A 19464-nucleotide genomic window follows, 5' to 3' on the forward strand; every position below is an offset into this window, starting at 1 on the left:
GGGCCTTTTCCATCTTGAGCCTCATTTTGGGCTTATCCCTGATAGCACAGTTTCCATAATTCTCCCTGCACCTTTTAAATTGGATAGATGGATAAAAGATGGGTAACAAGACAGGGCAAATGGGTATGGTCACACTCAAACTATCTTCTATTTTTCGTGTAACTGAAACTTATCTACATGCCCATTGTTAAAGCGGTCTTTTTCTAAGAAAAACTGTTTTTATATGAAGACTGTATCGAACACGAGGGTAATTTTAGCACCTGTGCTTTCTTTACTCAGCTGGCCCAGGAACTGAAGTCTCAGTAAGGAGCATTAGAAACACAGCTCCTCCCCAGACCCCCACTACTTTTAATGCACTTCCATATAGCCCGGGACACCTTATTAGAAATACCACCGAGGTCTTCACCAGAAGTACCCCAGAAAACTACAGCCAGAACATCAGCCAGAGGCAGCACTTCAGTCTATGGATGGCTGGAATGACATCTTGGGTTCCCTGGACTACTCCACCCTTCTCCAGCACCACGGAAGAGGTAAGTGAGGAGAAGGGAGTGTATGGAGTGTGTTTTGGGAAGGCCTCAGAAAGCCCATTGCTTGAAAAGACTGGCTTTGCTGGAAATAATGCTACTCAAGTGGGTGATGAGGCACTCTGTGTCTTTGTTGTTAATTGTACATGAAGGCATTTTGCATAATGAGAAAATCTTGGAGGTAGAATTTAAATGGCTACACCTTTATAAGCTGAAGATAATTATAACTCCTGTAGACAGGCCTCATTTCTGAACTGAAGTCAGGGTTCATAGTCTTACAAGAATTAAAATCAGGAAATAAAAATTATAGTCAGTAATTTGCAGGTCCCCCTGCATATAGGTCACAATCATTTATGCTTATAAGGGAGGGGAGAGAGCCACAAAGCAATGGAAGCTTCAGGAATCATTATACCAGATTTGTGAAGATGGACAAGGATAAGCTGAGTCATATAGCAATTCTACCTCAGCATCCACAAGAGGACAGGTAAATGGCTGAGAAGCAGCCAGGACACGGCTATAGAATCTGTTCACATAGCGTTTCCATTTCAGGTGTTCACCTCATTTGGTTTTGCTTTCCACTCAGGGTTTTAGGCCATCATTTTAGACAATAGCTGTAATTAAAGCACATTTTAAAAGCTAAGGTTTCATTTGGCAGTGTTTAGCTGTTTCATAACAAGCGACCTGAGGGCTTCCCAGGTAGTGCAACAGTAAAGAATCCACCTGTCAATGCAAGAGATGCAGAGACCGTGGGTTCGATCCCCGGGTCAGGAGGACTTTCTGCAGGAGGAAATGGCAACCCATTCTAGTAGTCTTGCCTGGAAAATTCCACAGACAGAGGAGGCTGGCTGCCAATAATCTGTGGCGTCACAAAGAGTCAGACATGACTGAACACATCCACACACACAGAAGCAACCCAAGTAATTTAAAGAAAGTAAAAGCTCAACACTATGCATGTGACTTAACCATTTTAGAGCTGTCTTCCTTTGCATTGTGCAGAAATTAAAATTGCACACGACTCCTCGCTAGTGAACCCATACCTCATTATTGATTGCAAAACAAATAGAGCCAGTGCTATAAATCTGCCCTCCAACCTATTTCTTGCCTTGTCTCTGAAGAGTTCAGAAGGCATCATGACTTTTCTGGACACTCTTTAATCAGTTTAAAGCTCAATATTCACTGTCAGCCTATTAGCAAAAATACCATTTCAAGAAATAACCTAAACTCTAAATTCAGTTGAAATGTTAGCTTCTGCCTTCCATCACCCCACCAAGCTTGGTCTTGAAATAGGGGAAAGGGAGTATGTTCAAATTCTCTCACATCTCACCAGCTATATACCCACCTCTCCAAGCTTGATCTTCATGGTTTCAGATACATCTGGGCTTGGAAAGTAGGAAGGAAAGACAGGAAAAAGGAGCAGGAATGCTGTTACTTAAGAATGCCATCATGAACTGGCCCTGTGGTTTCCCTAAATCTCCAAGCCCTGAGCCCTTTCAACCACTGATGTCAGTGAGAGTTTCACCACTTGCTTGTGGAATTGAACACTTCTTGGTGGAACACCTTCTCATTCTGGCTGAATGTGCCTTGACTAAAACTGCATTCTAACACCAGTTTATTAGGGGATTCTTATAGCTGAGCTTAAATATCTATGTTTACTTTTTTCTGTACTTATGTGTGTATTTTGTGTGTATGTTGCTTTTGTTCAGTCCCTAAGTCATGTCTGACTCTTTTGAGACCCCATGGACTGTGGCACTCCAGGCTTCCCTGTCCTTCTCCATCTCCCAGAGTTCATTCAAACTCCTGTCCACTGAGTCAGTGATACTATCTAACCATCTCATCATCTCATCATCTGTCACCCACTTCTTCTTCTGCCTTCAATCTTTCCTAGCATCAGGGTTTTTTCCAATGAGTCAGCTCTTCACATCAGATAGCCAAAGTATTGGAGCTTCAGCTCCAGCATCAGTCATTCCAATGAAGACTCAGGGTTGATTTCCTTTAGGATTGACTGGTTTGATCTCTCTGCAGTTCAAGGGACTCTCTAGAGTCTTCTTCAGCACCACAATTCGAAAACATCAAGAAAACATCAATTCTCCAGTGGTTACCTTTCTTTATGGTCCAACTCTCACACCCATACATGACTACTGGAAAAACCATAGCTTTGACTATATGAACCTTTGTTAGTAAAGTGATGTCTTTGCTTTTTAATACACTGTCTCGGTTTGTCATAGCTTTCATTCCAAGGAACAGTGTCTTTTAATTTCATGGCTGCAGTCACTCTCCACAGTGATTTTGGAGCCCAAGAAAATAAAATCTGTCACTGCTTCCACTTTTTTCCCTTTCTATAGGTCATGAAATGATAGGACCAGATGCCATGATCTTAGTTTTTTTAATGTTGAGTTTTAAGCCAGTTTTTTCACTCTCTTCTTTCACCCTCATCAAGAGTCTGTGTGTGTGTGTGTGTATTGATATCAGTATATATGTACTAATTTTTATCAGTATATATATAGGCTTTTTCCAGCAGTCATGTATGGTTGTGAGAGTTGGACTATAAAGAAAGCTGAGCACCAAAGAATTGATGCTTCTGAACTGTGGTGTTGGAGAAGACTCTTGAGAGTCCCTTGGACTGCAAGGAGATCCAACCAGTCCATCCTAAAGGAAATCAGTCCTGAATATTCACTGGAAGGACTGATGCTGAGACTGAAACTCCAATACTTTAGCCACCTGATGGATTCTGAGAAGGATTGAAGGCAGGAGGAGAAGGGAACAACAGAGGATGAGATGATTGAATGGCACCATCGACTCTATGGACATGAGTTTGAGCAAGCTCTGGGAGTTGGTGATGGACAGGGAAGCCTGGCGTGCTGCAGTCCATGGGGTCATAAAGCGTCAGACACGACTGAGTGTCTGAACTTACTTAGAACTTATAGGCTTCCCAGGTGGCTCAAATGGTAAAGAATCTGCCTGCAATACAAGAGACGCAGGTTAAATCCCTGGGTCAGGAAGAACCCCTGGTGAAGGGAATGGCAACCTAATCCAGTATTCCTGCCTGGAGAATTCCATGGACAGAGGAGCCTAGAGGGCTAAGTTCATGGGGTTACAAATGAGTCAGACACAACTTAGTGGCTAGACAACAACAGCAAGCATATATATATATATATATAGAGAGAGAGAGAGAGAGAGACAGAGAGAGAGAGAGAGAGATCAGTACCAAAAAAAAAAAAAAAAACCCTCTGCATCAAATAAAAAACATGCCAAATAGATACTACAATCAATAGAAACATATCTGCCTGAACACTATAAGGCTGTATTTTAGCAAAAAAGAATATTGCCTCATTTTTGCCCAAGTTTTACCATTGTAAAACAAACATATAGGAAGCTCCTAGATGTGGCTGGTCTCTACTGGGGTGAGGCAAGGACAGCTAGCTCTAGAGTTCCAGGAGCAAGCCAGTCCTGTGTTACAGAGCTCATGTGATCCAGCCCAGAGCTGGGTTTGCAGCCTCGGGTTGTGATAAACACTCTGTTGGGTTTTTTGGTCTTTTGAGTTTTAATTTTTTCTAAGGGGAAATTCATGCTAAGGTTTACATGAGCTCCCAGATGAAGCACCAGTTGTTGAAAGTTTGTGCGTATCTAGTGTTCAATATGTTTCTATTATCAAATATATAGATATATACAGATATAGATACATATATATAGAGAGAATTTTATCGAGGGACTAATTATACACACATACACATTTTCTCCTTTGTAATTTCTCCTCTTTCATCTCTTAATCACTCTTCACTTCCTCACGCTCACCCACCAAAAAAAAAAAAAAAATAACTGTCCAGTGACTTTGGAAAATGTTCATACATTCAACAAATAATATTTCTTGAGAACTTAACTAGTATCAAAACACAGTGGTTAAGAACTCAGGCTTTGAAGTCAAAGGCCTGAATTCCTCTTACTAGCTAGTGACCAACTTCAGTTTCCTCATCTATTAAAATGAACCTCTACCTCTTAGGGCTATTGTGAGGACCGGGAGAGACAAGGCCTATAAAGCACTTTCATATATTCTGGGAGGTGGGCACTTGTGTCTATTTTCCATCACTGTGTAACAAACAACCCCAAAACTTAGTAGTTTAAAACAGTGAGAGCTTACTACTTCTCATGGTTTTGTTAGTTGGAGGGTGGGAGTGCGAGCATCCTCTGCTGGTTTCACCCAGGCTCACTCTCGAAGTTGCCTTCAGCATCGGGGCTCAGATGAGCTGGAAGCTTCACAGTAGCCTCTTCCATGGCTAGCATTTGAACTGGCTGCATGCTTGGTTCTCTACCTGGCCTCTCAGCCTCCATGAGAGGATATCACCTTCTTTACCGGATAGTTCTGGAAAGCTTTGCAAGAGAGGAAAGGTGGAAGCTACAAGCCTACTGAGGCCTAGGCTTGTGACCACGCATTACCTCTGCCACATTCAATCAGTCAATGGAATCCTAAGCCAGGCCAGACTGAGGAGATGGATAGGTAGAATCCACTTCTTAATGGGAAAGAGCTGCAAAGTCTCCTTGAAAAGGGGCATACGTATTGGGTGAGATGAATCTGTGGTCATTCAACAATCTACCATCGTATTTATTGGGCTTCCCTGGTGGCTCAGATGGTAAAGAATCTGCCTGTAATGCAGGAGACCCGGGTTCAATCCCCAGGGAAGATCCCCTGGAGAAGGCATTGGCAACCCATTTCATATTCTTTCCCGGAGAATTCTATGGACAGAGGAGCCTGGTGGGCTATGGTCCACGGGATTGCAGAGAGTCGGACACAACTGAGCGACTTCACTTTCACTTTTCACTTTCATGCATTGGAGAAGGAAATGGCAACCCACTTCAGTGTTCTTGCCTGGAGAATCCCAAGGATGGGGGAGCCTGGTGGGCTGCCGTCTATGGGGTCGCACAGAGTCGGACACGACTGAAGTGACTTAGCAGCAGCAGCAGCAGCTTAAAGAGGCAAGGACTCGCCCAAGGTCACATGGTTAAACAGTAGCAGAGCAAAGAGGAGAGTAGACACACACACATACACTCCTGCCCATCTAGTCACCTTATTCTCTTGCATAGAGCTCCTATTAATGAAGATAAAGGCCAAGAAAGAAATGATTTGGAACCCAACGTCACTCACTGATGCTCCTGCAATGCTGTCCTAAGTTGGCTCTTTTCGGAGCAGATTTTTCCCTACCTTTGTCCTTTTTCTTCTTTTTCCTCACATCCTCTTATGTCAGTTTGGAGGATTGTGAACCTGAGCCAGTACTTGGCTTCAAGACTCTCTTTCTCTCATCCTGGACATGAATTAAGTAAATCAACCTGTATTACGTGCCTACAGTATTGCCTGGAAAATAGTGTTTAATTAATATTAGCTATTGCTGTTCTTGCCTGGAGAATCCCAGGGACGGGGGAGCCTGGTGGGCTGCTGTCTATGGGGTCGCACAGAGTCGGACACGACTGAAGTGACTTAGCAGCAGCAGTGTTGCTGTTATTATTGTTACCATTACAGTGTTATGTGATTGTGTGTATGTGTGTTTGTGTGTGTCTTTACAAAGACAAAGTTGGTGGAATAAGAAGCTTGCCTGTGGTATGAGTCAAGAAATATCTAGCTCAGTGGTACTCAAAGTATGGACCCCAGATCCAGAAGTCGTTAGACATGCAGCCACTATGGCCCTACTGTAGACCAACTGAATCAGAATCTCTGAGTGTACGGCCCAGCAATCATTGTTTTAGCAAACCCTCCAAGTCACATGGATGTACTTTTAAATTCCAGAACAACTGATCTAGATAAATCTCATCCTTCATTCCCAATATCTCTCTCACGGACTCACTAAATGCCTTAGTTTCCCACCATTGATGGCACTTTTGTGCATGTGTTATGAGGGGGGAAAGTAAAGTGTTAGTTCATCAGTTGTGTCCGACCTTTTGTGACCCTATGAACTGTAGCCCACCAGGCTCCTCTATCTATAGGATTCTATAGACAGACATGTCTATAGACATGTCTATGGAGTGGGTAGCCATTCCCTTCTCCAGGGGATCTTCCCAATCCAGGGATCAAACCCAACCCAGGGACTGAACCTGGATCTCCCGCATTGTAGGCAGATTCTTAACCATCTGAGCCACTTGGGAAGTCAGTGGGTGGGAGGGGATGGTGCCATAAAAGCTAAATAATCAAGTAGCAGAATTAATGCATCTAATTCCAGTCTGCTGTGACTTAGCAAAGTGTACAATCTTGACAGAAGGGGGCCCGGGGTGGGTGAGTGGAGCCTGAGAAGACAGTGAACTGCTGCTGGCCTCCAGGTTCTTTGTGTTCATTAGAGAAAAAGGCATTTCCAGGCACATGGTTCTAGCAGGCAAGCACGAGGCTCCATATTGGAACATCGGCTGGATTTCAGCCCCTGCACATACCCTCATCCAGGCACCCCTGTGTGCCACATCCACAGAGATATACTCTGTCTTTGTACACAAGCCCAGGAGTAGATCAGACCAGAGGTGGGTGTCAGAGGTTCACCCTTCACGTTTCAGCCATTTCCTATGGGCAAAGAGAGATAGGCAGGACTGGAGGCAGCAGGAAGTCAACCTTTTGGGGCCATGAGCATGGGGTGCAGTAGGAAATTGCATGTGCCTAAATGGCCTCCAAAGGAAGAGAAGACAGGCCACAGAATTATGTTTCTCTTCAAACTCTGAGCGGAGTTCATTTATCATTTGAGTCATGGACTCTCAAGAAAGGACTGATCTGGATCATCTCTCAGCCATGTGACCTTGGGGGAGATGATTTGATAAAGTGGTAAAGAGCCAGCGCTTTCATGTCAGAGAAACCTGGTTTAAATCCAAGTGTTATCAACTAGTAGCTACTCAAGTCACACTTGCTTCCTCTTTAAAATAAGGATAAATAAGGTAATCTATCTGCCACATAAAACAGCTGTGAAGATTACAATCTGATTAAGAAAAGTGCTTAGTGCATTGTCTATACACGATAAGTATTCAGTAGTGTTGACTACTTTAGAAATTAACACCAGCTTCTTGTTTTTGTCTCTTTTTCACTACCCTGCCTATGTCACAGGATTGTTGTAAGAACCAGATGAGCTAGCATTATCATGTGACAATGCTTTCAAAGGAATGAAGTATTGAACATGCATTAAAAATGTTACTGGCTGGTTCTACTAAACACCCATCAGTTTTGTTTGGAGACACGCCCCCTTCTTCCCCCCACCGCCATCCTGCCCTGGCCCAGGCCTGCGAGAGGGACCGCATTTCCTCAGTTCATGAATAGCCATTGTGGTGCTGGTGCGGGTTTAATGGCTCTGTGCTTCCTTTCATTTGGCCCTCAGAGACATCGCCGCCCAACATGAGTCTCCAAATAATTGAGGAGACAAATGCAAAAAACAAAACAAAACAAAACCCACCCCCAGCAAGTCTGGGGTCAACTCCTTTATCACGTTACATAAACACAGGGGCATCTCCCCACTGCCCCACTGCTCTGTGGCCAGAACTAAAAATGGGACAACATTCCCCTTTTCTGAGACAAACACTTAGCAGCAGAAGTGCAAACATACAGTAAAAAGAAACATTCCAAACCAGCCCCTAACGGTTCCTTGTGATCAAGAGAAGATTCTTAGGTTGTCTAGAGTGCATAGGATAAAAGATTAAACAGATGCTGAGACTGCTCACAGCACAGGGAGCTCATGCCGGGGGTACAATATTGCGGGAGGGATGTGTCCCTGACGACCCTAATTTATAATTGCATCATTTAAGCCTAATTCTGACAAAGGATTGTAGTTCTCTCAGATTGCCCGCTAACATGGACTATTATGTGCCAATAACATAATATGGCTTATGATTCACTCGACCCTCTCTGGCTTTAAAATCTCTAGGATTTTCCTTTTCTTTCATTTTCCTTTAATTATAGGGGATTTGCCTGACTCTCCATTTGGTGCACCAAAAGGCTGTGTTCTTATATTGTCACAATATGAGTCACATGCACATTAAATGCAACCCATAAAACCGAGCATGTACATCGACATGGGCTCTTTAACCTGCCAGTATTTGTCTAGCATATGGGCTCCCTTTGACAGATGAGGTGGAGCCCAGGTGAAGGTTGATGCAGAGGGGAGAGAATGTGGCAAAGGAAGGAAAATGAGATCGAAGGAGAAGCCAGGATGTGCAAATTGAGACAGGAAGTCTGTGGCTCTCAGTCCTGGTCTTACACACATCAGAATCATCTAGGAAGCTTTTTTAGATTCTCAAATTCTCCCTCAGACCTATTGAATTAGAATTTGCCAACATAGGACCTCAGCATCAGAGTGTAAAAATCTTCCCATTGATTCTAATGTGCAGTTATATTTGTGATCCATTGGGAAATAATTGAATAATTAATCTGTTAGAGAAAAAACACTGAACCCAAGAGAAGAAGAACAGTTCTGTTGACAAGGTACCTATAACTTGAACCTAATCATAAGAAAACATCAAATAATTGCAAATGAAGGGTAATACATACCATAGAGATAACTGACATATCATTCGATAAGGTCAATGACATAAGGATGGTTTTAAAGACAGGAAATGTTCCAGATTATGGCAGATTAAGAGACTTGACAACTAAATAAAACACAGAATCCTGAGTGGGATCCTTCTTAGAGAAAAAACAGCAACAACAAATGCCAAAAAGAATGCTTGAGTCAATTGATGAAATTGAAATATGGATTATGGATTAAAGCATTATATCAATTTTGCATTTCTTAAATTTGCTGTCTTTACTGATATTTAACAATTCATTCAGGAGATATGCATTCTACTCTGAAACTGTGGCAGAATGTTAGAAAAAGATTAATGGGTCTTGGTAAGGATATGTCATAGCACTCACTATTATAATTCTTACAACTTATCCATAAGTTTGAAATTATTTCAAAACAAAAAAGTTTAAAAAAAATAAAAACAGTGATTTGCTTAAGGGCTTGTATAGGGCAGAATCCAAAGGGTGCTCTTGAGTGAGGGGTAGACCAGTGGCTCAGACCTAAGAAGACCTGTCCATCTTCTTCAAGGACCAGGAGGAGAAAGGGTTGGGTGGGGGGGAGAGGATAGCAAGCATCATGATAAATGATGATGAATTTGCAAGAAAGAACAGTAAATCCAGGGGTCAGAACTGGTGGGTGAGCCAGCTGATAGGTATGATGATAAAGATACTCTGGAAAAGACTGATAAATTCTTTAAATCTCTGCAATTTATCCCAGTTACATACTGGTTTTACTCACATAGTCCACTCACAGGATAACAGCTTTAAAAATCAGTTATTATGAAATATGGTGAAAAGTCACTGAAAGGGGAAACTCTGTGAATTCTAGGGAATGTCTCTGAAGGGAAATTTTTTTCATTCTTCCCATTCTTTGGGTGAGCTGGCAACAGAATCCTACCACTGCTAAATCCAGATGCGGTCACTCCTGGGGTACTGTCTGTTTGGGAAGTACACAGGAGGTACCTGTTTTCTTATCACAGCTCTTCTTATCTGGATCTCAAGTAGAGCTGGGCCAATGAGCACACACTGACAGTGCAGCTTTATTAAACCTTCATCTGTATCCGTGAACATTTACATTTGCTCCTCTTTGCACAAGGCTGTAATTCCAGCCCAGGACAGCAGAGTTGACAAGAGAATGCCACAATAGATGATTTGCTAAGAGTTTTGATCTTGGTGGTCTGAAACCAATGACCTCTGGATAATTCCAGAAGGATTAGATCTTTTGTGGAGTCAGAGGTTGCTTAGGCACTAGTTTACCTGAAGGCTTAGGTACTAGGTACTCTTCAATTCTGTCATGCTGAGGGTTCCACAAAACCTCAACAGAAGAGTCCGACATGCAGTACTTGGATGCAATCTCAAAAACGACAAAATGATCTCTGCTCATTTCCAAGGCAAACCACTGAATATCACAGTAATCCAAGTCTATGCCCCTACCAGTAATGCTGAAGAAAGTGAAGTTGAATAGTTCTATGAAGACCTACAAGACCTTCTAGAACTAACACCCCAAAAAAGATGTCCTTTTCATTATAGGGAACTGGAATGCAAAAGTTGGAAGTCAAGAAACACCTGGAGTAACAGACAAATTTGGCCTTAGAGGACAGAATGAAGCAGGGCAAAGGCTAATAGAGTTTTGCCAAGAGAACGCACTGGTCATAGCAACTCTTCCAACAACACAAGAGAAAACTCTACACAGGGACATCACCAGATGGTCAACACCGAAATCAGACTGGTTATATTCTTTGCAGCCAAAGATGGAGAAGCTCTATACAGTCAGCAAAAACAAGACTGGGAGCTGACTGTGGCTCAGATCATGAACTCCTTATTTCCAAATTCAGACTTAAATTGAAGAAAGTAGGGAAAACCATTAGACCATTCAGGTATGGCCTAAGTCAAATCCCTTACAATTATACAGTGGAAGTGAGAAATAGATTCAAGGGACTAGATCTGATAGACAGAGTGCCTGAAGAACTATGGACAGAGGTTCGTGACATTGTACAGGAGGCAGGGATCAAGATCATCCCAAAGAAAAAGAAATGCAGGAAGTAAAAATGGTTATCTGAGGAGGTCTTACAAATAGCTGTGAAAAGAAGAGAAGCAAAAGGCAAAGGAGAAATGAAAGATACACCCATTTGATAGCAGAGTTCCAAAGAACAGCAAGGAGAGATAAGAAAGCCTTCCTCAGTGATCAGTGCAAAGGAATAGAGGAAAACAATAGAATGGGAAAGACTAGAGATCTCTTCAAGAAAATTAGATATACCAAGGGAACATTTCATGCAAAGGTGGGCACAATAAAGGACACAAATGGTATGGACCTAACAGAAGTATAAGATATTAAGAAGCGGTGGCAAGAATACACAGAAAGTGAAGTCACTCAGTAGAGTCCAACTCTTTGCGACCCAGTGGACTGTAGCCTACCATGCTTCTCCATCCATGGGATTTTCCAGGCAAGAGTACTGAAGTGGGTTGCCATTTCTTTCTCCAGAGGATCTTCCCAACCCAGAGATCAAACCTGGGTCTCCCGCATTGTAGGCAGACACTTTACCATCTGAGCCACCACACAGAAGAACTATACAAAAAAGATCTTCATGACCCAGATAATCACGATGGTGTGATCACTCACCTAGAGACAGACATCCTGGAATGTGAAGTCAAGTGGGCCTTAGGAAGCATCACTGAACAAAACTGGTGGAGGTGATGGAATTCCAGGTGAGCTATTTCAAATCCTAAAAGATGATGCTGTGAAAGTGCTGCACTCAATATGCCAGCAAATTTGGAAAACTCAGCAGTGGCCACAGGACTGGAAAAGATCAGTTTTCATCCCAATCCCAAAGAAAGGCAATGCCAAAGAATGCTCAAACTACCTCACAATTGCACTCATCTCACATCCTAGCAAAGTGATACTCAAAATTCTCCAAGCACGGCTTCAGCAATACGTGAACCGTGAGCTTCCAGATGTTCAAGCTGGATTTAGAAAAGGCAGAGGAATCAGAGATCAAATTGCAAACATCCATTGGATCATCTAAAAAGTGAGAAAGTTCCAGAAAAACATCTACTTCTGCTTTATTGACCATGCCAAAGCCTTTGACTGTGTGGATCACAACAAACTGGAAAATTATTCAAGAGATGGGATACCAGACCACCTGACCTGCCTCCTGAGAAACCTGTATGCAGGTCAGGAAGCAACAGCTAGAGCTGGACATGGAGCAACAGACTGGTTCCAAATAGGGAAAGGAGCACGTCAAGGCTGTATATTGTCACCCAGCTTATTTAACTTATATGCAGAGTACATCATGAGAAACACTGGGTGGATGAAGCACAAGCTGGAATCAAGATTGCTGGGAGAAATATCAATAACCTCAGATGACACCACCCTTATGGCAGAAAGTGAAAAAGAACTAAAGAGCCTCTTGATGAAAGGGAAAGAGGAGAATGAAAAGGCTGGCTTACAACTCAACATTCAAAAAATGAAGATCATGGCATCCAGTCCCATCACTTCATGGCAAATAAATGGGAAAACAATGGAAATAGTGACAGACTTTGTTTTTTGGGGCTCCAAAATCACTGCAGATGGTGATTGCAGCCAGGAAATCAAAAGACGCTTGCTCCTTGGAAGAAAAGTTATGACCAACCTAGACAGCATATTAAAAAGCAGAGACATCACTTTGTCAACAAAGGCCCATCTAGTCAAGCCTATGGTTTTTCCAGTAGTCATGTATGGATGTGAGAGTTGGACTAGAAAGAAAGCTGAGCACTGAAGAATTAATGCTTTTAAACTGTTGTGTTGGAGAAGACTCTTGAGAGTCTCTTGGACTGCGTGGAGATCCAACCAGTCCATCCTAAGGAAATCATCCCTGAATATTCATTGGAAGGATTGATGCTGAAGCTGAAATTCCAATACTTTGGCCACCTGATATGAAGAACTGACTCATCTGAAAAGACTCTGATGCTGGGAAAGATTGAACGTGGGAGAAGAAAGGGACGACAGAGGATGGGATGGTTGGATGGCATCACCAACTCAGTGGACATGAGTTTGAGTAAACTCTGGAAGTTGGTGATGGACAGGGAGGCCTGGCGTGCTGCAGTCCATGGGGTCACAAAGAGTCAGACACAACTGAGCAACTGAACTGAACTGAACTGAGGGTTCCACATCTGCATTGGAACAACTGAAGAATACAATTATTTTAAGATTCCCCAATACTTAGCTGTGTCCTTGTTGAGTGGTGAGATTTGAATATTTACTGTGTTATGCAGATGTACAGTCATTGAGTCTCTACAACATGGGCATGGGGATATAACAAAGAGCCAAGACTTCTTCCTTCAAAAGTTTTCTATTGTTGCTGATGGTTTTATCATTGTATTTTTGAAAAACATGGTAAGACCCCTTTGATTTTTCACTTTGGTCACTGTCAGCTCCAACATTCAGAGAACCCTGAAATGCCCTGTGTCTGCCTCATCCAATAGAAAAGGGTGGAATGCGAAAGCTATATGGAAGAGGTGAGCAGGATGGGGGCCCAGCAAGCCTCCATTTTTTACTTTTTTTAAGTGAAAAGTCAAAATTCAGACTTTTTACCATGAAAAATCTCCTATTTTTCTCAAAATTACTTGCTTATTCCATTTTTTAAAAACAATATTAAGATCACACTATAAGAGCCAGAAAAGGAACATGTGCTCACCAAATAGAGTCCTCTGTTTACAACCGCCAGAGGATTCTTGGGAAATAATGTTCTAACATGATGTGTGTTCAGTTGCTCAGTTGTGTCTAACTCTCTGCAACCCCAAGGACTGCAGTCCACCAGGCTTCTCTGTCCATATAGTTTTTCAGGCAAGAATATTTGAGCAAGTTGCCATTTCCTACTCCAGGGGATCTTCCTGACCCAGGGGTCAAACCTGCATCTCCTGTATTGGCAGGCAGATTTTTTACCACTGTGCCACCTGGGAAGCCCCCATGCTACACTTGGTCTTAGTCAACAGTCTAATATGATACACAGAAAAAAAGAATCTTTACCCTCCAATCATCCCTTTCTAAGGGAGATGAGATGTGTGATTTTTGTTTTTGTTCTCCTTTTCCTTAAAGCTAGTGTTAGCCATGTTTTGTTTATTTACTATCCTAGAGCTGGGATAGTCGTGAGAATCATGACCTAGCTCCTGACAGCGGAATGTATAGCAGTCACGCCCATATAGACATCCCCACGGCCACATTAACCTCTTGATTTTGTGCATATGTGAGCCAACTCATTTCCGAGGGTGGGGTGACAGCGCGTGAAACGTGGGAATGAAGATGCAACAGAATCGCTTGAGATTGGAAAAGTGATTCGTTTACAGTCACATCTGGTTTTAAGTCATTCTGAGTACAGTTATAAAGCTCTGACAAAAGCTATGCAAAGCCCATTTCCTCTAGATTAAAATTAAAAAGTGGGGGAAGGGAAGAGGGTGAGAAATTTATGTAGGAAAAAAAAAAAAATACCAGGAAACCTTAGAGATGTGTCTGGGAGAGGAGATGGTGGGGCTGCTGCTAGAGACACATCCGGCACTCCCACCCCTCCCTTCCAGGGTTTAAAAAAAATCTTGGCACGGCCAACAGTCAGAGCAGCCAGTGGATGTCTTTTGTGCCGATCTACTGAAGAATTCCTCTTGGGTATGGGATTGACAGAGAGGGTAGTTTATTATTATTTGGATGTGCTCAGAAAGACATTCTCATCCGTGGACTTTGTCATTCTCTAGCATTGCTGGGTGCTCAGCATCCGTGATTTATTGCTTTTATATACTATTACTACACACACTGTCTAACACTTGTTAGCCAGGGAAGTGCTCTTCATATAACATGTACCTTCTCATTTAGTCCACCCCCTCATTAAACCACCCCCAAATGTTTGTATTTGTTTCCATTTTCCTGGAGACCTATGACCTAGTAAGGTTACGATTAAGGAAGCTAGAAAGCTTCCTTGAAATGTAAGTATCCCAAAATAGTATCTCTAAACACAAAAGTCACGGTCCTTTTTAGAAAACTGCTTATCAAAATGATCTTACCTTAAATTTTAATAAATCCCTTTTTAAATGCATGACACCTGTGGCAGGTTAAAATTGTATTCACTTCTGCTATCATTGACTTACAGAGCCAGTTCAAATTTAAACAAAGAAAAGGATTTGCCATCTTGTAATTGTTTTTAATTGACACATTCCCTAATTGCTAGGCTTTCTTCTTTTTAAAAATCTCTGAGGAAACAGACATGAGAGCTGCATAAAAAAGGCATCAGAATTGGCCTGTCATCTGTTGTTTGCTGCATGTTGATCATTTTCCCTTTAGCATCTGTACTTTATGGAGAAGTGTTAAATATCAAAATGTGCATATAATGCACACTGTAAATATACTATATAAAATATATACTATATTATATATTATGTCACCACTTTACTTGACACCTTCTAAAACTGTTCAAGACCTTTTAAATTGCCAATATATTTCTTATAACCAGAGAGCTCAGTGAAATTTAAGAGAATGAATTATCATTACCTTTCTTTAATATAAAATGATCTGGTTCAGGATTCAGGGTTCGGGACTGACAATCTAAGACTTTTTATTGGAATTTGGGTAGCTCTTTCTCACCAACTAAAGCAGGAAATCTTGTTAAACACCACGCACACATTATTGAGCTCCACCAGAGCTCATTTCAAATTCCTCAGGTTGTGGTCGGCCCCTAAGATTTTATGTTTCTAGCAAGTTCTCAGATGATGCTGACTCTAGCCTTTGAGAACCACTGTCCTAAAAATTACGCCTCCCCTCCCCTTTCTTCTTTTTCTCCCTTTATCTTTCCTCCCACTCATCTTTTCCCACCTCTTTCTCTTCAAAATCAATCTTCTCTTCTCTCTTCTCTCACCCTCCCTCCCTTTCAAGATGGTCTTTGAGGTATACAGCAGGAACATGTCTAGAAGGGCTTGTTTAAAGTACTTATTCAGATGACAATATTTATTGAGCAGCTACAAAGACTCACTCATTCATTCATTCATCTACTCATTCAAAAAATACTTGTTGAAACTCCACCATACTGCCAAGTTCTGTCAGAGGAGCAAGACAGAAAAAGACTCTGCCCACAAGGAATTCTCTGCATGGCCAGGGAAGACAGTTAGTATACAACTGTATAAATAATTAGATTATTACCAAGTATCATTAATGTGCAGAATTAAATAAATGGGTTGCTGAGATGACGATTGATAACGGCACACTTAACCCCAGGAGGTCAGAAAGGGTCTGGCCCCACAGGGGTGTGTTTAGGCTGAGATCTAAAGATTGAGAAGATAGCTAAGCAGAGCCTGTGGGCGGAAGTGGTCCAAGAGAAAACTGCAAGCACAAAGGCCCTGGGGCAGAAAAGAGTCAGCTCCTTAGGGTGTCTCCTAACTTAAACCAAGGCCTGGCACACAGTAGGTGCTCAGTCAGTATTTGCTAAATGAGTGAGTAAATGGACTATTAGACCCAGGGTGCTGGACCCAGGCAAGCAAGAGAGAGGCATGCAGTGAGCAGAGGCCAGGTCACGAAAGACCTTTTAGGTCATGAGTGAGAAGTTTGAATTAACCAGTCAGATTTACCGATCCACTCTCCCTACATCCCCTCAAACTTCTCTGTACCCTGCTCAAACTTGGATGTAAAGTAACAATTCTCAAAACATGGCCCCAGGACCCCTGATGATCAGTTGTATCATTCAACATGTATGTTCATAACATGAAAAGAATCATGCTACCATCTATGAATTCATAATTAATGAATGTCACTTAGAGAAATTATTCATTAATTGTTATGACTATCTGTTTAAAAGGCAGCTGTTTAACCAACAGTTTGATTTTAGACACATATCTAATACAAAAAACAGCCCCACCCTTCCCATGTAGTCTGGGAAAGATTTCTTAGTGGCAAAGAGAAGTTATCCCTGAAACGTTACAGAGAGGCTGACTCCAAATTTCTGGAATGCAGTAACTCATAAAGCAAATGCAGTGGCATTAAACAGGATTTGTTGTTGTTTAGTCGCTAAGTCGTGTCTGATTCTTTGTGACCCTATGGACTTGCAGCATGCCAGGTTCTGTCCTTCACTAATTAAACAGGATAAATAGGTTCAAAAGAAGTTGAGGAATTCCAAACAAAGATGAGAACAAAGAATAAAATGAATTATTTTATTTATACTTTGTACAGTAGTTTCAAATAAACTCCTTTTGTAAAAGATGTTATCTGGCAGATTTTCCCAGTCCCTTACTTCCTTGAATCTACTACACATCTCTCTAATTTTTCATATTCATATAAGTGTATCTAAAAAGAAAATCAGCCTTTAAAATGTAATCAGTAAAAACCTGAGTTTAAACTTTCTCTCCTTGTTTCATAATATAGTCATTCTTATGGGTTATTTAGGACCCACTAATTAATTGGGGGCTTTGCCATGAGCCTTATGATTCTCCAAAAAACAAAACAGCAATTACATATGTTTGGAAAAGACATATCTCTGACTCCTAGGCCTTTCCTTCATAGATTGTTGTAATTCTTCATACACATTGGTATCAAAATAGATAAAAGACACACAATCTTAAATGTACAATGTCTCTCTTTGATAGATCAATAATAAAATCACTGCACTTAAAGAAACTGCTCCTCCTTTTCCTAATTCCTATCCCCAGGGTTATTATTAGCAGGTCACTATTAATTATAGAATTTAGAAGCATTTGAAGAGTGTGGTGGGGATATTTTGTTATTGCCTTGTTTGACTAGTCCTCTTCACCTTTTTTTTGTATAGTTGCCTCTATTATAAGGCAGTATATTGCATTATATTCAGACATTATATTATATATAAAAAATAAAATTTTGAAGTTAACTGGTAGGGTACAGTAGGTTGGTAATGTAATATTTTTTTAAAAAAGAATGAGAAAGCTTGGAGAACTTAGAAAAAAATAAGATTTAGCAAAGTTTTGTGCAAAGGAAAGAGGAGTATTTAGTAAATTGGAGTGGAAAGATTCCAAACTGGGAGGGCCAATCTATGAGAAAAAAATGCAAAAACTTCACTGGAAAAAACAAAGAAGGATGGGCAGCAGAAGTTAGGTAAGCGGATCCTACGTGATGGATGAACTTAAAAAAGAGTGAAGTGTGTGATTTGGATACAGTCTATTATTAGGTTAGCTGGCACTTGGACAACACATTAAAGTTTGCAAAGGTGCTTAAACATATGTGATCTTATTCTTCATAATATCTCTGGGAAGTATTTAGAGTAGGCATTATTCCAGTTTTACAGACAAGGAAATCACGTTGCTTTCTGAATACACCAGAAAGGAAAATGGTGATGTGAAAAAGGAATAAAGCTGGAAAAGACTCCTGTAAAGGCCAAAGGCAGCTTGTAGGTTTACAGGATCTCATGTGGAGAGGAGTGTCTCTGATGATGCTGAAAGGCACGCTAGGCTGTGAACAGCCATTGAATTTGAGGGGCAAAATATGGAGGGCAAAGTTTCTTTATTAAGACCAGTGACCTGGGCAAATAAATAAGAAAGATTCCATTTTCCCAAAAATACTCACATATTTTAGGTTTGACCTTCTTTGAGTATTTGTGACTTGAAAAGGAGACTTGAGATCTCTAGTCCAGCTGCTGGAGAAGGAAATGGCAACCGACTCCAGTACTCCTGCCTGGAAAATCCCATGGATGGAGGAGCCTGGTAGGCTACAATCCATGGGGTTGGGAAGAGTCGGACACGACTTCACTTTCACTTTTCACTTTCATGCATTGGAGAAGGAAATGGCAACCCACTCCAGTGTTCTTGCCTGGAGAATCCCAGGGATGGGGGAGCCTGGTGGGCTGCCGTCCATGGGGTCACACAGAGTCGGACACGACTGAAGTGACTTAGCAGCAGCAGCAGTCTAGCCGCAGAGTAACAACCCGTAGAATCTTCAAGGAGTAGAAACTTCATTTTTTCATTAATTAAAAAAACAAAACAAAACATGATTTCTGAAAGAATTGAAATAATTTTCACTTTTTTCCTTTTTTTCCTCAAAGTAGATACATTTGATATAATAGTCAATAATATGCCTTTATGTATAATCTATTTGAAAAAGAAAAGAATGGCATCTTTCCCATTAATGTAGCTCTACCATTCTGTTTTGAAAATCTCTCAGCAATTGTCAGAGATGGCACCCAAAGAAAAGTAACCAAACATTAGAAGCTTGTTGCAATACTTTGCTACTATCACCTGTTTAGTCCCTCAGTCCTGTCCGACTCTTTGCCATGGACTGTAAATCCCCAGGCTCCTCTGTCCACGGGATTTCCCAGGCAAGAATACTGGATGGACTGCCATTTGCTCTTCGTTTATTGGGAACTTTTTAAATTTTCAGATACATGATCACTCAGGTATTGAGGCAACTGCTAAAAGTCAGCACAAAGGTAGCGCTTGAAACTAAGTGAATTTTGC

General features: G+C 41.5%; 1 protein-coding gene across 1 annotated transcript in view; it reads left to right on the forward strand.

Annotated features, from left to right (window-relative positions):
- PTPRB (protein tyrosine phosphatase receptor type B) overlaps nt 1-19464 on the forward strand; it is a 122092-nt gene that overhangs the window by 10870 nt on the left and 91758 nt on the right. The window contains exon 3 of the mRNA XM_043887097.1: nt 280-530. Coding sequence (XP_043743032.1) covers nt 280-530 — 251 coding nt within the window. The remainder of the gene's footprint in view (nt 1-279; nt 531-19464) is intronic.

The sequence above is a fragment of the Cervus elaphus genome, chromosome 3, assembly GCF_910594005.1.
Source record: "Cervus elaphus chromosome 3, mCerEla1.1, whole genome shotgun sequence".
NCBI lineage: Eukaryota > Metazoa > Chordata > Mammalia > Artiodactyla > Cervidae > Cervus > Cervus elaphus.